Source organism: Phaenicophaeus curvirostris, chromosome 1 (genome assembly GCF_032191515.1).
Source record: "Phaenicophaeus curvirostris isolate KB17595 chromosome 1, BPBGC_Pcur_1.0, whole genome shotgun sequence".
NCBI classification, from domain to species: Eukaryota; Metazoa; Chordata; class Aves; order Cuculiformes; family Cuculidae; genus Phaenicophaeus; species Phaenicophaeus curvirostris.
Genome location: NC_091392.1, coordinates 14,976,398 through 14,995,943, shown reverse-complemented (window position 1 = coordinate 14,995,943; position 19,546 = coordinate 14,976,398). Strand labels below are relative to the sequence as shown.

Genomic DNA, 19,546 nt, shown 5'->3' with positions numbered 1-19,546 from the left:
CCTGGGATCGGCTGGGAAGGCCTGTGGTGACAGTCTGTGTTAGTGCTGCTGTCACCAACCAGAAGAGGGACACCCAGGTACCAGGAGTTCTCTTAATCCCCACCTTACACTGGCGTCTGTTGTCTGTGCATGTTTTCCTAAATGTGGCAGTTTTGTTGTAAATAGCAGCAATGGAACAAAACATAAACAAAGAGGTTTAGAAAGAAACCCCAACTGTTTTGTCTATTACATGAAGAAATAGGAGAAGGAGAGGAAAAGACCGATTAAATTAGAGCCCATATTTAAGAACGGCAAAACTAAAAGTGCCCTACTTGGTAAACTGTTATAAAGTCTGAATCTGAACAGATCAGCATTTACAGAATCTTGGTTTTACCGATACGCTGTCCTTCAACAATGCTGTTAACTGGAATGGCTGGATGAAAGCTGACCCCAGTTGACTTTACGTACAGACAGGTGTCACCACTGGTGTCCCCCTTTGCTCTGAATTATATGAGCAACTCCCACGAGACTTTAGGTGCGACATCCCACAGATATGGGCAAGGCCAGCACGGCGAAGCTGTAGAGCCACGAACGCGCTGGTGTGGGTTAGCGCAGCATTTCCCAAAGGGCAGGGGCAGTTTGAAAGCCTGAGCCAGGAAATCACCTGAAGGTATCGCAGTTGCTCACAGTGCCCCAGTTTCATTCCATAAGTTGCACTCGGCACGTCTGCAGCAGCTGGAGTCTATTCTTTCCATTTCTAAAGGTTACCAGTACAGCAATGTGCCTGAGTCTGTGCGTCAGAGCTGTCATTTCAAGCCATCTGCAACATGGTGCTTATTTAAATGTTAACTTGTTCGCTCCTCAAAACATGCAGGAAGGGAGAGAAAGATACTGAAACAATTATGCAGAGCTCTCTAAGGCCTTTCTTGCCCCCTTCCTTCCACAGACATGCAAGATCATTGGAGGAAAATTCTGTAGCAGGGATGAAGTAAATTAATTTCAGTTGCAGATCCTGAACTACCGGTATTTGTACGCTGTTTAACTGCATGAGCTACTTCTCTTCATTTTTCAGTGGTGCGCTGGAAGCTTATGTTCAGTCAGTACGAACAAGAGAGGGCAAGGAGTTTGCACCAGTCTATCCCATAATGGTTCAGCTGCTGCAGAAGGCGATGTCGACCCTGCAGTGAATGGACCTGGACAGCAATGGTCACGGGGGCCACAGAAACTTACAGTTCACGCGAATTATTCCTGAAGATGTAAGCTTTACAATGAAACGTTTACCTTCTTCATCTTGTGACGCTTCTGTCCTCTTGCTTTACGTTCATATCATAAGACTTATTTATAAAATAACAAATATTGTAAGGAGATTGTTTGATTTTTATGTGCTCTAAGTCTACATCTAATAAAAATGAATAACTCTTTAGCATTCCTTTTGAATTTAGAAAGGCATAAAATTAGAACATAGTCCAATATTAATAGAGTAATTGCTGAATATCTCAAATAAGGAAATAGCTCTTGTCCTTACAAGCATATTTTTAAACAGATGGATACATTTTAGCCTTATTCAGAAAATTACACTTTTGAAATGCAAGAATCATCAGTTTCCACCTAAAAATCACTAGGAAAAATATTTATAAGTAACTTAAATAATTTTCTGTTGCGCTGCTTTTTGCTTTGAAATAATTTATAGCGATTTCAGCTTTCTTTTTGTTAAAATTGTAATAAAGTACACTGCCTTGATCTGTCCTGAATTCAGTGTTTGAAATTCCTCAGCATCTTCCTAACTGCAAAGCATCACATATTGCGGAGGGGTTAATGTAAAGACTTCCAAGCAGAACATGCTCATCTCTGCAGGGCTAATTTAAATAATTCACCTTCATTTTATACAATACACAACACCAAATTTTAATGAATTTATTTGAATATATAAGAATATAGTGTGCAAAAAATCTTAGGGGCAACATCATGTAGACGTGTCAAACTGAAATTTACAGTTGTGATTCTTAAAAAAAAAGAAACACACAGCTGTTTAGTACATGAAAAGCCATGATTGTAGAAGTTCACAGCAGAAGCAATTGTAAATCCTAATGCAGCTGCTCTAATTTTAGACAGTTGGAGGAGAAAAAAGTAAAGTGCAAGTGTTGCACGTATAGTTAAGTGCAAAGTTTGCCCCGACCATAAAGATGTCTTACGGCAAAATAAAATATTGTAGAATATGTGGCAAAGACAAAACACAGAGTTAAAACTATGATGGTGACGATATCAACAGCACCATATTTCTTGAGATAACGCTATTTATTCGTTTCATCCTGTCCCGGGCCGTTGTTTCCACTGGGAACAACAGCTCTCCCTGGTGCCAGCTGGTGCAAAAATCTCTCACTTGTGGATACAAATTTTCTACGTGGCAACCCAAGCAGCAGCTCCCCTGCTACATTACACTACGCTCTCCATTTACCGTGTTCCGGTAAGTTGGCATCTGGGCAGGCTGGGAAGCGAGAGGCTGGTATTATGTTTTGCTATTTCAGAAAATCCCAGGCCCCAGAATCGTAATTAATAATATGGTTGTGCAATACATATTAATCAGCAATAAGAATCAATGTATATAAACAGCTGTTACGTATTTTAAAATTCCCCTTTTTGTACATTTTCTTTTAAAAATAAACATTTATACACATCTCCTTCGCCTCTCTCTGAAGTACTTTAGCACCACAGGATATCCATTTTCAAGCCTATATTACCTGATACATATATGAAGTTTGGAAGAAAAAATAAGGCAATTTGGTTTAAAATGTTGATAGTTTTAGCTTGCTTAATGTTCTATTGTAAAAAGCAAATCCGCACTCAGATCATTTCTGACTCGATGGTGCCAACATTTTACGGTCACACAAAGTCACAACAAATAGTAAGACCTTCATCTTGCATCTTCTTGCACTCAAGCAACAGCTCGATACAGAGTTATCAGGAAATTCTGGCTTAATGCTGTTGTGAGCCCTGAGAAAAGAGAAGAGAAAACCAGGTTAGCAGTTACCGAGCAAAGGGGAACTAGATGTGATTTTAAATCTACTGAACACTTGTTTTGAAAGCCGTGAGTCCTTGTAATCATTAGTCAGTTATTCAGAAGAAAACAAAAGGCTCAAAGGGTCTTTTCATGATCATGGGGTAAAATCATCCATCAAGACTTGCCACAGCCTAGAGTCCATCATCATTACTTGATAAGGTAACCAAGCTGAATTCTCAGTTAGCTGAAATGAAACAATTTTGAAAGGCATTTCCTGCTGTGAGACTGAGACCCTAAGGATGAGGAAAATCCTACTGCAAATTAGGGTAAGAAAGCCCTTATCTTGCCCAGTACATCCACCACTAACACACTGCAGACCTTAAACTGATGGCCGCCTACAAAGTGGAAAACAATTTATTTCCCTACAGAAGCAGTGTTATCTCTTGTATTTACTTTACAATTGCAACAAAGTAGTTAATGGAAGAAAATCTAAACTGCCACCTCAATAATCTCGTATATGCTGATATAAATTATGAGTAAAAATGTTAAAAAATAGTAAAGAAAACACTTTTACTGGTGAAAAAGATGACTATGACTGAATCACAACAGAGGAGGACTTCCTGAAAGTTTAAATGGTTCTGAAAGAAATTTAGGAACAACCTTGCAAACTCAGTTACTTAAAACAAAAGGTCAGGCACCCTTCCTGTGCACTTCACAAGCACACGTGGAACCCTCATACAACAGTCAGACAGATCCTCTCCTCCTGCCAGCTGCCTCAGAGCACGTTAATTACGGCAGGGGAGAAAAATGAAGGTTTGGGCTACCAAGAAAGCAGCAGACAGAGTATATCCTGCACAAATCCTACTGTATGAACATATTTAACCGCATAATGAAGAAGCCTGCTTCACAAACATACAGAATTTGTTCGTTTTCGTTTCCAACAGTCAGGATTTAAACGCTTCTGTTCTTCTGCCAAGGCCTTGGCTTCTAGCGTGTACATCCGTCTTTCTTCATTTTTCATTTTCTTCCACCTGTCACCGAGTATCACACTTATGGCTCTGCAAGATAAATGTTTACAGTGCAGTCAGGACAAGGTGTTAAGAAATACTCTTTTCTTCTTTACCTCAGCACCTTAAAAGAGACAAATGCAGGAAAAAAATCCACACAGAAGAAATCAACTGTATCTTTAACAAAGTATTTAAACAATACTGATTATCATCTCATACTTCTTTTAAGAGTTAAACAGCTGACACTTGTGTGTGAGCTGAGCATGGGTCAGTGCACATTCTAACATTTCAGCGGGTGGACATTTGAATATGCAGCTACTTGCATAAACCAGCAGAGCAGGGATGTTAAAAAAACCACCACCAAGTGGTAACTCACATTTGTTTTGCTCCACTTTCATACTGGAAGATCATAAGACAGATCTTCTGAAAATATGTTCTCTAATAATTAGGGCAATGATCTGAGTATGACCTCAGCCAAACAAATATTTGATTAATTGCAACCCCCCATGTCTATTTAACAGATGCGTGTAGCTTTCTCCACCTTTAATCCATACTGGGGAGAACATGAGTGGGCGGAACATACTGGTAAGTTCCCATTCCTGTGCAGAAGGAACTGTTTGTTCTAACGCACCTTATCATTACTTCCAGAAGCTGAATGAATTGCTTCTCCTACTGTTTATAAACTTGGTGTCTTTTGGACAATATTTCCCCATATTATCATGCCATATTGCTTCACTGCACTCCCAAATGTTAGATCAATATTCCATTAAAGCTTTAACTCCATCCTTTCGCTGAAGGAAAAACTCTAAACAACAGCTATTTTATCAATGACAGCTACTAAACCACTGAGTAGGTACGTTTTGGCTTCAGAGCACAGTGATGAAAGCTCCATGACCAGAAAATGGTGTATACGACTACAGTACTTTGCTTTATCATATAAATAAGTTCGTTGCTGGCAGCACAGCTATTCATAGACTTTCTAACAGAATCGAGGAGAGCACAGTGTCATTAAGCATTTCCATAGCATTTCACACACAGCAGTTCCGAAGGTTTCCTTGCACCACACCAGCAAGAAAACAGGTAAGGATTTTAATCCTACAAGACCTTCTAGCACTGTTCAGGCTTCACCAGGAGAGCACAGCAAGAACTCCACTGGGGCTGCCATTAAGCTTGTGCTGTCACATGCTCTGGTGACTCCTTAAAACAAACTCCTCAAGTTGCAACCAGATTCCATCAACATCACACCCACTGGCACAGCCTGGCTCCTTGGCAATGGAATTTCTGGTTCTCAATCCAAATTAAGAACCAGTACCTTCAGTCTGCCATCAGAAGTAAACGCACTCCAGTTTAATTAGCAGATTTTTCATGTTTTCGCCGTATCTGAAGGCAAACTGACAGCGGCAGAAACCTGTCTGGTTTTGGTCACCACTTTGCATTGGGTCACCCACACCCCCAGGAAAGAACCTGGTGACTCAGAGAGACCAGGTTTGCTGAAAAGCCATTGCATTTCCAAATAAAAATGCACTATGAGATACTTGTATTTCAAATGCAAAAATATGATCTCCAGAGAAAAAACTGCACCGAGACACTGCAAGTGAGTACAGATATGTATGTCTGAAAGAGCTTGAAAAATCAAACGCAGAGATAAAAGCTCCATTTCTCCAAGGAAGCAGTTCTATGAATGAACCACTGAGAGTGAAAAAAGATGTACACAGGATTTTCCTGACACAACAGAGACCTAATTCTCCTGACTGAAAACAAGTAAGGAAAAAATTGACCCTACTGTATTACTGTCTTAGGTGCCCTTCACCTCACAGGAACCTCACAGCGCTCTGCTCACTGTCTTTGTCCTCTTAAAATGCTGGTATGATTCCTAACAACATTTTAGCAATAGCTTAATATGCAATTCCTTAAACTGCAGTTAATTCAAAGGAAATTGTAAAGACACTAGTCGAGAATGCCTTGAGTTTACTCAGTAATTACATTCAGAATGAACAAATGCTGTTGATAGTTCAGGTGATTTTCTTCTTTAGAACGTACACTACTCAAGTTATTCAAGTATTTCTGAATATGCAATCAAGTCCAACTATGGTTACAATGAGAATGGTTAGAAAAGAAACAAGTGCTGCCCTAACATCAGTTTCTCAGGCACGGCCTCATGGTTCACAATATTTTCAAGTATCAGATGAATGTTGACTTGTGTTCTGGATGTTTATAGCTCAATATCTTGCTGACATGGCTTAAGCTACTTAGTCCCAGAATAGACCATTTAACTTGAATACCTCAAGGTCCGTCCTTTCTTACAGGCCTACAAAAAAAATAAAGTAACTGTAACAAATATAAGATCTCCAGTGTACAGAAATGGGTATTACCTATAACCACCCTAAGATCTACTCAGGAATCTGAAAATTATACAAGCTTACGTTTAAAACTCATGAGAGTTACCTCTGAACAGCTAAACTAATAAATGCCCCAGCAACACTTAACAGCAGCTGCATGCCTATAAAATCTATTATCACTAACTCCTATGATTTCTTCTGTACTATATTTTATGGATGCCAAGAAACTGATTCCAAATGAGCCTGTGAGCAGTGCGCTCTGAAGCTTATTTGTAACTCTTGTCACCACTTTCCTTCAAGGTGAACCTGCTCACTGAAATATACGACATATTTTCACCATTCAGCTGCAGCTCCAGTTTACTGCACCCATCTGAAATCAGCATTTTCAATTAAATATATAACCATCATAACTCTTCCTAGCTGACATTCCGCTTGATTTCTCATTGATAATTGCAATGAATTTGAAGGCAGCCTGTCTGCTTCACTGAAATTATGAGGAACGATGCAGAACATCATTGCCAGGACACACAAGACTAGCGGGGATTTAGGGATGGGCTATTTGTAGGGTAGGATTTTAATTCTCAATTCCAGTTACAACCTCCTTGCTATAACATTATAAAATAGCCAAAACCCTGTCAAAGCCCTGTGACTTCTAGTTTTCACCAGATTTAGTACTAGATCTCTTATGCGACTGCCATTTTTACAGCAACAGTTTTCATAGTGTTATTAAAAATCTGATTACAAGATCACTGCATGTGTTTTAGTTTATATTTACACATGCACAATTAGCACATTATTTAAAACATATATAATGGACATCTTTATAAAATAATATTTAGACATTAATGTGCATAGAAAGAACCCTCCCCGAGACACACGGTCATATGACTCTTCCTGAGAGTTTCACCAGATTGCTGAATGCCTTTAGGACGGGTAGAATGTGGCAATGGATTAAGATCTTCACATTATTCAACATGATATATAGAATGAGAATAAATTATAGTAATTTCACTGAACAAACTGCAATATTGTGTCAGGATTTAATTAGAAGCACCAGGAATTCCTTTTTTTTCCATTCCAACACATGAGCAGAGAACCTGGTACTTTCTTCCCATGAACATTTCTCATCAGTGTAAACAAAGACTGTTGTGTATGCACATATACAAACGTGTCACTTACTTCAGCCAAATGCTTCCTCAGAAGGTCAGTTTGCCAAAATGGCTTGCCTCAAATTTACCAAGTACTGTAAATATTAGAAGTCCACCCATAAATTAAACTTTGTGTCAGCTTCTTTTAATAAATACACCCATGCTTTCTTTCAAATGCAAAATTCAGTCTGCTTATATTTACAGGTGAGACACAGATTTACTGCTAGCTCACCAGTAATAACCAAACTACAGGTGCTTTATACCATTACCTGTTATCTTTCCCTGGATACATCTGAGTATATTCAACTCTGTATTTTTTGGCAAAAAGCATGAAGGCATTCATTGGTCTTTTGCACTTGTTTGGAGAAGTGGCACTCACAGTACTTGCAGTCCCTGAGCTCTGGCTCTTGCCAGCTTTGCTGTACAAAGAACTGGAGGAAAGATGTGATGATGCAGTAGATGTACAGTTTTTAGTACTGCATTCTGATCTCTCAGCATCTTGATTGTTTGATCCTCCACAAGACAGAGACGCGCGACGCTGGCGAGCCATGCTGCTTAGCACATAAACTGCAGAGGAATCCATTGGTGTAAAGTCGTAACTACAAGAAAAAGACATATCATACAGTGATCAAGTAATTTTCAAATAAAATCCCTAAACAGATGTTCACTCACTCTTCATTTGTACTGTATTTTCTAGTGTAACATCTTCTAGTGTGACATTTTCTTTGTGTGACAATGATTTATGCTTGATGCAGAAGTCAATATGAAAAAGAAAAAATCAAACCAACAAACCAAACTCTGGCAGAAGAATTAATAGTTTTTCAATGTGATAGCAGACTACAATTTTGCAAGACCTGCTGTGTAATATCAACTCCCTAGCTGATATCAATTAATTATACACCGTCTTCAAATTCATCCTCTTTTGAAATTCTTTCTGCTTCAGTCATCACCATAATCAAATCTGGTTAGTGAATGATAGGTACTGAAAGGGACAACTGATGGGAAGACTAAGCATTGAGTTCACTTGCAAATACAGATTAATTACAAATACAAAATCAGTATATTAAAATAATTTATATACACTATTGTACAAACAACTCCTCTAGGCAGTTAAATACATATCATTTTACAAACAAGCCTTCCACTGAGATTAAAAAATTGTTTAAAAGACTCATGATGTTGTATCCCATTTGATTTAAAGCTGACAAACGTCTGCCCTCTAGTGACAAAAATGTGAGATTCCTCGATATTTCTAGGTATTTCAACAGTTTACATGAGTTGTTTCTATACAATTTAGACCTCCAAATTTTATAAACTTTTGTAATTTTTTGCTGACCAACAACTACAATTAACCTCTAACCATTACAAAGGAACTTTAATTCCACAGACTATTTGTTATCATCTCTAGGTGTGTGCAGATCAGCCTGTGAACCACAGGCTATACTGTCTTTAGCATGCTACATGAGGAAAAGGCACTTGCAGAAATGTTATGCAATCATACCTCTAAAACACCTAAGTCACCCTCACAAAATAAATATAAAACCTACATAACTCTAAGGCTTTGCTCACCCACTACTCTATGTGACTATAGTTGCATAAATAACGGAAAAAATAAGGGCTTTGTAAAGCTTTGTTCTGAACACAAAGTAGAACTACTAGCAAGGAAACGCTGTAAGTGGAAGTGCATCCCCCATCTGCAAAAGCAGCTCGTCTCTGTGGGATGGAACCAAAGCAAAGGTGGAGTCTGAAAGGTTGCCTCCAAAATCCCTTAGAACAGCAAAAAGCAACAAAGAAGGTATAATGCCAACAACCTTGCAGGCAAGTTAACAAGATATGGAGAAAGGACCTCTCTGTTCTATAAACAGTCCAGCACCCTTTGTGTTCCTAATCTCCTTCCCATAACACAGCAACAGGATTTTGTTTCTTAATTCTTCTGTTTTGTTAACTACAACTGTTGCTGCACACTCCTTTCTCAATGAGTTACTCCCTTCTCCCAAAAGAGACAAGGAATTTGAGGTGTCCAGGCAGTTTTCAGCCGGGCTGAAAGATGAACAAGGAGCCACAAGTTGAATTTATTTAGCGAGATGTAAAGATAATGATTCTAACAGCTCGCTACATATGCAGATCAGAATAGGAGTTAATAAGAAGTTAAAAAAAGCACACAGCAAGTAAGTGAAGACAAGCAACTTGAATGAATATTAAACCCACAGTGGAGCACCTAGCACTTGAACTGCAAACCGCATTTTAAATTCTCTTTTTTTCCACTGTAAAAAAAACCAACAAACTAGTAATTCCACTGGAATAAAACCAGATGCTAAAACGAGTTAACATCATAGGAGAAGATGAATTCTACAAACGGTAGGAACTTCAAGTTTGTATGATAAAAAATTATGAGTAATACTATTTCCTTAGAATCCTACAACAATTTATGTTGGACAGAACCTCTGAAGGCTAACTATTTGCTCAAAGCAAGACAAACCTCAAAGTTAATCAAACTTTGAAGTTAGTTAGGTCTGATAGGTTAGAAAACAATCACAAAAAGCAGAACATACAAAACCAGTATGAACTAATTATGAAAGTTCTGTATCCTGAAGCCGTAGCACATGCACTTATTACTAAGAAACTACTCAGACAATCCAGGTGCAGAGCTGCATATGAAGCACAATAGCTGGCAGAGATACTATTGTGGGAAAAATGTACTAGGTTTTTAAAACATAGCTCACTTTACCTGAAGAATTTATACAGATAATTCATATTTACTGCTTTATCTAATCTGACTTAAACTATCTTCAAAAGGGGCTGAAAAGTTATTTTCCTCCAAGTTATTACTTTGCAGTTTAGCAGAGCACATATTTACACAGCTTTCCTAGCATTCAGTCTTTATTTTTCCCTCCCATTTATCTTGTATTACCGAAAGTATTCCTTCTTTGCTCTACATAATGCTCCAAACTCTTGTAGACTTAAGGTGCCTACTCATTAAATACAAGAACCACTGAGGCCACTTCATCCAAAAATTACCTTTTAAATGTATCAAAAACACCTGAATCATCAAAGTTAATGGCATCAGGGTGTCCAGGAGGTAGACACAGATCTCCAAGATGCATTTCACAGCATGGAATGCCATGCTGTACCACAGTCAAGCTTGGATAAAAAGATGACCAACCTGAAGTGGTAAAGAGTTAAATTAGACAAACGGCCAGACAATCTCTAGTTCTTAACTGGAGCGATCCTACATCTCTAAATGACATAATTCTATAAAATGCTGATGCAGTTTCTTTCACTCAGAAGAAAAACCAGAAACACTTACTCATGGAATTCTTACTGCAAACAGTTTATTTTTACCTTAAGTAAAACCTCATCATAACAAAAAAAGTAATCAAACCCTGCAAACTTTTACCATCAGAAGTTCCCTGTTTAGGAAATGAGAAAAGTCTCCCTTATTTGCAGTCTTCCTTTCTCCCCCCCGATTCTTCTGCTTTCCTGAGCTCCGTTTATACATTTGATCAAATCTTTCATTAAAAAATACACAGTATTTCCGTAGCTTTATAGCTTTACAGTTTTGTTCACTAAAATTCTGAATTTCATTACAAAGATAGTAAATTGATCTTACAACACTGCTTTTATTAATTTCTTAAGCAACATGGGATACAAATAAAATCTGCAACCACTTTCTAAGAGTATTTTAATATACAACCAAGTATACTTGTAGTATTTCATACCTTTATTTTTAACATAAAAAGGATGATCGAGTCTGCATTCTACTGTAAGCAGGCCATCTTCCACTGTGCCAGGATCAAAAGTTAGCTTCAGCACTGACTCACCAAAGGAAATGCTTTCTTCATGAGAAATCAACTTCAAACCATCAGAACCATATCCCTGTAAGCACACAACACAGGTCCAATTTTTCCCCCAAGAAAAGCATATACTTGTGTATACTACAGGTGTACAGTCATCATCTTATATTAAAAAATACCAACATTCTAAGAGCTCTTAACAATATAACATTTGACAATATAACAGTCAAAACACACCTAAATTAATTCAGTTCAATCGTTTTATAACAAGATACTCAAATACAGTCGTGATCAGCTCTAGACAAGTTTAGTATAAGCCTGTCTTCCTGTGACAGCAACTAAAGGCACAGGGATAGCATAAGAAATTAAACACCTGCTATAGGTATTGAAAACAATTTATAGGAACTAAGTTACCTTGTAAGGACTTGCTGCCAGATCTTCCTCTTTTCCACAGCTTTGAGATCTTGCAAAATCTTCAACATCCTGCCATTCTTTATTGCGTCCTTTATGAAAGCACAAACGAGAGCCTAACATTTTTTCAAGAAAAAAAAAAGATAAAAAGATTAGTGTTATGTAAAAAAAGTCTGTGTTAGTGGAAAAAAAAAAAAAGACAAGACAAAACAAATACTTATTCGATGTTCCTTTACCTTTTAGAAAACAATGCCAAACAGTTGAGGGCCAGGAGTGGCACCATCCTAAATCATCATCATCTGAAAGTGATGACATACAGAAAATGCCAGATTCTGATTCACTATTTGCCTGTAAAAAATGCAAAATGGTGTTGATATTTTACTGCAGAAGATTTCAGGGCTGGTCTTCTGTCTCTTTAGACACATTCTCTAATTTGCTTGTGTGTCATTTTGCTTTAAATACCTATAGGAATGTAACATGAAGACAGATTGAAGGAATGCAGAGTATTTTCACCTCCTTCTCTTGAAATGTGCTTTCCTGAAATCTCTGTGTTTCACCCTCTGAGATTAATTTCACATCTATAGATTATCTTATGCTTAGGTACAAGCATTTTACAAGCTTGTAAATCCTTGGTCATCCACAGTACCACTCAAAGCACACATTACACTATGGTCAAATCACTGGAAAGCTGAAGGGTCAAGTTGGTTCTAGATAAATCAGTGGAAAAAACTCGACGTCTTTAACAGACAAGTTTCAGACACAAGCTAACATACAGGAAAGGGAGAAGCAGGTCTGACAGTTTATGTGCATCTAAAAGAAGATGGTTATGTATTTCCTTTTTGAGACAGCAAACAAGTTCATATGATTTTTTTAAGGATTCTTAAAGAAGGAACTCGAAGAGAAGGTGAGCCTTCTTAGCATGCGATCACTTCACAAAAATGTGGGCTCTATGATGTAGCACTACAAGCCTATTGTTTGGTAAAAAGTAACAGCACATCTGGCTTAAATATAGATGATATTAGAACTACATAGATTATTTTTTTTAACTAGTTTCTCTTTTCAAACAAGCTTAACCCTTTACTCACATACCTTTATTTGTTTTAGAAGTGTTTCAGAACGACTCACCCTTTCGTGTCTAACTGGTGTTTCATCCAATTCATTCTTGGAGAAGTTAGGATCATTCTTCGAGGATCCTGGTGGAGGACGTGCATAGGAATGTAAACTTTTGCTTGTAGCTATTATGTGAACAGGAGATGATCTACAGTAGAAAAATGTATTTTAAAATATCTCAGATTAAGATAACACAAGACTTAGCTGCCATTACTCTAAAATGCTTGTATTTAAAAGGTATTTCTGTTTGCACAAGCTGAATAACGATACCCACACACCAACAGTCAATTGGGATGATTAAAGGGTGCAAGCTCAGGCAAAGGGAATATTTACCATAACTCCTGCACAGCTTCTACACGCCACCCAAACGATCACATTGTGCCCACACTAGCACCTCCCTGTCACAATGCTGAAGTTTTTACACTGTGAAGTCAATGCCCCATTCTTAAAGTACATAGAGACATCTGTTCACTGTCAACAGCGTGGCATTTAGTTTTCTTATTACAAACCTAAGACCAAAGCCATACAACAAAAGGTGAAGCCCAGAAATATCTAACATCCCACACTGCTTATCACAGTCTTATAGAATTTACAGATCACAAAACTGAAACACTAGCAATAAAAAATACATTGAGATAGATTTCCAATGAGCTCTTTAAAAAAAAAATCTAAAGTCAGTAAGCTAGTAAGTATTAAGAATATAATATAACAAATTCATCCTAAGTTTTCATCTGCTGCTTCATATGGGGTAAATGCCCAGAATTTTTGAGTTTTCTGTAGTCAGACAATGTCCTTACACCATCCAACCTTATTTGTGGCTGGCAATTAAGCAGCTTTTGCAACAGGCTCTTAAACAAGTCCTGTGCAATTTTGCAGAGAAGAGTAAAGTTACTATGCAGAAAGATCAAAATCAGGACTGCAGTTCAAAGTCAGAGGGTGTGAATAGTGAAGGAAAGGTTTCTGGAGACACAATATTACAAACCCTGGAGTTCAAAACTGAAATGAACGTCAATACCTGTTATAAAAAGAGCACTGCATCAAAGGACTCTGAGGACTTGTGGCTATATTTGCCAATTCTGTCAACCAGTTCACCCCATTCTCACAAGAATAAGCACTTTCTGAATTGCTGTTTGAGGTATGTTGATTCCATGAAGGCCTTGAACATTCCTGATGTGAGACATCAGCACCAAGCTGAAAAAGCGCAGGTGGGGCAGAATCCGTCTGCACAGCCTGTAGTTCAGGAAGATCATCTACAAACAAATGCACAAATTATCATAATTACACCCACTAATAAATTCTAACTGGCATCAAATCTTGCAAATAAAAATCAAAAGAAAATACAACGAAGTAACTGATTTTATTTTCTCATATCACAACTACCAACATTTCACAAACCCTACTCATAATACTGACAAGCAATTTAAGGAAAACATTTAAGTAACTACATAAAAACGTAGCTCTGCATTTAAAGTTTTTACTAGACTGAGTAGTTCACACAGTAAAGTGTAAACTAGTGTGAAGTTTCTGCAGAATTTACTGCAGAATTATGCAAAAGTATCAATATCCTTCATTAAAAAAAAAAACATTAAACAAAATGCAACTAAATTAATCTGTCCCAGCAAGTGTGACACTAAAAATTCTCAACATCAGGGGCTGTACAAGGTAAAGGTTTTCCATGTTTCCACCACAGAACTGGAATTAAATAGCTGGGGAGTCATGAAAGCTGGGTGTACAGCCTGGTAGGGGTGAACTCCTATCAATAATCCACACAATCCACATGTTATATAAAATAGCAGAAGAGAGTCCAGGTTGTTAACAAAAGTCTGTTAAATTCTCTTGCATAACTAAGTACCATTAATCACTCCATGACTTCAATTAAATGTGTAAATATTTAATTGATTACATCAATACTTTCTCATGTACATGCTATTTTTCTCCAATATGTAAGAAGTGAAGATAACTGTTCCTTTAGCCCAGAATCTCTATTTGCAGCTTATATAAAGTAGCATAATTTCCCTTTAGGAGGAGCTCTTGAGCTTTGTTTGCTATTCTCATGCTAAAAAAAGCTCAGGAAGAGAAATTTGTAGCTCTGAGTTCAAGAACACATTTAAGTCAAAAGGCCAGTGTGTCAGAAATGGAAATGGGTTAAAGGGAAAAGTGACTGCAAAATAAGACCTTCAGATGTCATGATCCACTATCGTATTCCCTGCACTACTTACACTAAAAATCAGTATCCAGTAATTTCTCTATAGGAAATTTACTACAAACTTCAGAATTTGGCTTCTTCTGAAAAAGTCATGTTATTTACCAAGTTCCATGTGTTCATCACAGGATGCATATCCAGGAGAAGAGGGCAGGTTTTCATTACACTTCAGCAACTCCAGTGACTCATTCATCCCTGAAGGTCTCTTGTCCACTACCAGAAGGAGTTTCTGAACTGCATTAGGCATTTGATTTGTCTTCACTTCCCACACCATGTTAGGATGCTCCAAAGTATCTGACTTTAAAGAGACAGAGGTTAAAAATTTGTATACGTATGAACTGTCTTAAGTTGCATCTGACAGGTTAGCTCACTACCAAAATCCTAATTCTTTCATAATGTGCAGAAAGCAGAGCCAACTCTGAAGTCAGATGAGATTGCCTGGGGCCCTCACCACTTGAGTTTCAAGTATCTTGAAAGATGGAGATTCCCCGACACTTCTCAGGAACCTGTTTCAGTGCCAAGCTTTCTGTAAAGAAATTGTCCCTTAAGGAGTTTGAACCTCCCTTGCCACAGCCTGTGGCCACTGCCTCCAAACAGGCTGGTGTCATCTGCTTACCCGCCACTCAAGCCAAGGTAAGGAACACTTGGGATACATGGTACCCCAAGCCATGCATCGCACAAGAAGGCAATCGGGTGGGTAGGTCAGACAAGATGTGCCTTGGTCAATCCATCCTGGCTATTCCCAGTCACTTTATTGCCTTATAAGAATCAAGCCAGGGCTGTCAGGAGGATCTGCTCCACAATCTTCCTCAAACTTACGGTTAGGCTGACAAACCTGCAGTTTCCCTACAACCTATTCCTTGAAGCCAGGCGTGACATTTTACTTTTTCCAGTTACTGGGAGCCCTCCTGCCACCAAATCCACCACCTTTTGGAGACCATCCTCCCAATGACACTGGCCAGCTCTCCCCAACGCATCCCCTCCAGTCTCACAGACTTGTGTGTGGCTGGTTCACAGAACTGGCTTGCCCCTAACTCACTGTTCCTCTGCCGCAGACAAACCAGCACCTCATTCCATCATGTGTGTGTTGCTAGGCCTAGGAACTCGAGGAACCAGGAACAGGCCTTGCGAATAGAGACCAAAGCAAAAAAGATGTCTTCAGCCTTTTGATATTAGGTCTCCTATGCCATTTAGGATCAGGCCCATGTTTTCCTTGGCCACCCTTTCACCACTGATGTATTGGCAGAAGCCTTTTTCACTGCCCTTCAAATCCAACTCTAAGTACAGTTTCAAATACATTTGACTGCTAACATCCTTAATTGTGTTGTAAATGGAAGAAAAAGGAAGACTCTACTAGCAGATTTCACTGCAGTTTCATTTCTCCAAACCCCAGTACTGTAACATTTACACCGAAAGAAATTTCAAATAATCTTCAGCAGTCAAAGAAGCGTGTAATTATTCTACACAACCACTGCCTCGTTAGGCAGTCTTTAGTAATTTGGTTATCTACTGGGTCTTTTTCAGATGATGATGATGAATTAAAGCTACCGTAACATGATTACCTTGTACTTTAATGAAGTGTCACTGGAAAAGTAATCCTGAGGCCCCCACAAAAGAGCAGAAAACAGAGCTTAGTAAGAAAGAAAACCTGAAAACTCTACACATGTACGCCCACAAAGTAAGCCATCGAGCACCACAGAAATAAAAACAGCTAAAACCAGAGTATTTTCATATGAAACACTAAGCCTGTCATCCTATAAGTTCCCTGAGTGTAATATATAAAAACGCATCTGATAAAAATTATGAAAAAAAGCTTTCTTTTAATAAACAGTTAAAAGGTATTGTGTGTATACAGTGAACACTAACAACAGTCCATGTCTTTACTCATCCTATGAATTTTTTTCATTCATTTTGCAGATTGTCCTGTACATAATATAGTTCAAACATAACTCTTTCCATCACATACTGGCCCTATCAGATAAAGCCTGATCTAATCAGTAAATTTTTTGTTACTGGAAAGTTCCTTACCCTTCTCATCTCCTGATCTTACAAATGGATGCAAAACTTGCATAAACTTGTGTTCCAAACATAATAAAAGTTGTCTGATTCTATTCAAATGGCACTAGTACAAAAACCACAATAGTGTAACTCTGATTTTAAGGAGGTGGTAAGAGAAATGAGCTATCAGTGGCATGGGTATTTCAACTCTTAAGAAGTATCTTTAATGCAAATTATTCCTCTACCACCGAAGAGGGACAGTAAAGTTACTGAACAGCACAGATGCAGAAAGCTCAGTCATTTCTGAACCGAAGAACTAGACCTCAGCAGTACAGGTCAGGACCTTGATGATTATCTCCAAGTAATCAACTCTGAAAAGCCACTCCTTGTTTTTCTGGCTCATCAACGTCCTTTCTTCCACCCCCACCCCCCTTCTGCTTGTTTTTCCTTCTGGTTTTTTTCTCCTCTTCCTTTCTCATTTTCCTGCCAAAAGAAACAAACTAACTTATTTCCCGAAAGTTACCTTCTCCTTCTTTCCTGCCAGCTGCCAAGACTTGAAAGTACCTGTCCTGGTATCCTAACACACTGAAGGTCAGAGAAAAGATACAGATGAAACATGCTAATCTGACAGGAAAGATACCCGTCTGGAGAAACCAATTGTTTTCCCAAGTCACGAGAATTTCTCTAAACCAAAGCCACTCATGTACAAAAGCCAACAAATCCCCTAACAAATGAATCAAAACAAAAAAAACCAAGTCTAACTTTACTTTCAATTTTTCTGTTCAACTTGCCTGCTTTGGCCACCACATATTTCTCTTGTCCTCAGCCTTCCAATGTTTTGGAACATAAAGAGAATGGTCATTAATTAGCTTGTAAAGACTTATTTTTTTAATTCAACTTCAAATCCAAAACTTGTTGTGACAGATGTTTTCCAGAAGTATGCTTCACAAGGCTATCATTACTACCATTTTATTTAGAGCTTAAATGAACTTGTTTATGGATTTGTGCTTTAAAGTAAGACAACGTCACACTAAAACGGCAATGTTAACAGAAAGCTCGTTAATTAAACCCTGTTTTTGAAGGATAAAAATAAGTTTGGGACAAAAATAAACGCACTCATGTAATAGACTGAGAAGGGGCTCAGCAGGAACCGGGGAAGAATCCACCCAAACCGCAGCGTGCAGGAATGCTTGGGTGGCAGTGCTCCCCATGTTTTTCCTTGTGGTATTTGCCTTCCTTCTTCCAACCTACCGCCGGAGCCTCAGGCGAGGTCTGTGCCTGCAGCAACTCACTGGCCGGAGGTGAGTTAACAACGGGAACAGCTTCTCCAAGCCAAACACAACCTACTGGCAAGACTGGATCCACAGCAGGGACTTTTTTTATTGGCACAGCTGCTTCCACCAGGGATTCTCGCTCCACATCCCCGACTCGCACAGCCGTGCCAGCAAAGGCACAGCCTCAGAGGAACAACAACGCCACATGATTCATGATGTTTGTGCGAAGAAGGCGCTTGCAGAGGCCGAACCGTGCCTTCCCCCCCCCATCCCCCCCCGTACGGGGGGGGGATGGGGGGGGGGAAGGCACGGTTCGGCCTCTGCAAGCGCTACTGCCCTCCCCGCACCACGTAAACACCTCGTCGGAGAACAAACATCACGCCTTTGATTACATAAGACCTTCACAAGCAAGAGCCCCCAGGTGCGGGAGCAGCGTGTGACCCCGGGGGGACAGAGAAGAGGGGGGGGACACGGGGGGGGTGGGGGACTCCATTTACCAAACCCCCCACCCCGTCACGTGACCCCCCCGGCCGCTTGCCCTTGTTTATAAGCCCCCGCCGGCACCGCGCATGCGCGGAAGGCTCCATTCATTCACAACTGCGTAACAGCCGCCCTGGGGGGGGGTGGGGGGGTGAGGAAAGAGTACCCCCCCCCCCGCCTCCCCCCACCCCGCGTCAGCCCCGCTGCCCCTCACGGCAACGGCCCCAAAGTGGGGGGCGGCGGGACACGGCCACGCACACGCAGGCGCCTCCGCGCCCGGGGTCCTGGGTCTCAGGCCCCCGAAAGCGCCCCGGCCCTCCGAAAGCTGCCGGTAAACAACGCCCCCAGCTCCCCACTGCCGCCCAAAGCCGGCGCCTCCTCGACCTGGGGCGCCGCCGCTCCCCTCCGGCCCTGGCCTGGGCCTCGCAGCCGCCCCGAAACAACAGCTCCAAACTTTGCAGCACTTACCGAACCCGTCGCCATTACCAAACTCGGCGCAGCTCCCCCTCCTCCCCGCCACCTCCCCCAGCGCGAGGGAGCCCCGCCCGCACCGCCCGCGGCTCGAGCGCCGATTGGTGGAAGGCGACGCCGCTCGAGGCGAGGCCGCTTTCGATTGGCTGTGAGACCCGTCAATCATGGCCGCGCCCGGAGGGCGGGCGTGTTTTTCGCTTGTCCCGCGCCTCCCATTGGACTGCGCCGCACGCCGAGCGGCGCTCCGATTGGCCGGCGCTCGCCGCGGGGCGTTCTGGGAATTGTAGTCTTGCCGCCTACTACCGCCCTCCGGCACGGCCGCGCGAGAACGACA

At 40.2% G+C, this 19,546-nt stretch overlaps 2 protein-coding genes across 3 annotated transcripts in view; one reads left to right on the top strand and one right to left on the bottom strand.

The window, feature by feature from the left end:
• COG5 (component of oligomeric golgi complex 5) overlaps positions 1-2,653 on the top strand; it is a 188,329-nt gene extending 185,676 nt beyond the window's left edge. The window contains exon 22 of the mRNA XM_069883401.1: positions 1,052-2,653. Coding sequence (XP_069739502.1) covers positions 1,052-1,166 — 115 coding nt within the window. The 3' untranslated portion in view covers positions 1,167-2,653. The remainder of the gene's footprint in view (positions 1-1,051) is intronic.
• HBP1 (HMG-box transcription factor 1) lies at positions 1,880-19,271 on the bottom strand. 2 transcript variants are annotated; one of them, XM_069883504.1, is made up of 11 exons: positions 19,210-19,271; positions 15,095-15,287; positions 13,802-14,036; positions 12,802-12,934; positions 11,913-12,024; positions 11,680-11,792; positions 11,191-11,347; positions 10,490-10,634; positions 7,741-8,070; positions 3,894-4,035; positions 1,880-2,970 (listed from the first exon to the last, which is right to left on the bottom strand). In XM_069883504.1, the coding sequence occupies exons 1-11, from the start codon at positions 19,222-19,224 to the stop codon at positions 2,953-2,955; spliced, it is 1,593 nt and encodes a 530-aa protein (XP_069739605.1). In that variant the 5' UTR covers positions 19,225-19,271; the 3' UTR covers positions 1,880-2,952. The 2 variants fall into 2 exon arrangements, with proteins under 2 accessions (XP_069739605.1, XP_069739596.1); XM_069883495.1 differs by lacking the exon at positions 19,210-19,271 and adding an exon at positions 17,331-17,394.
• Positions 19,272-19,546: the final 275 nt, after the last annotated feature.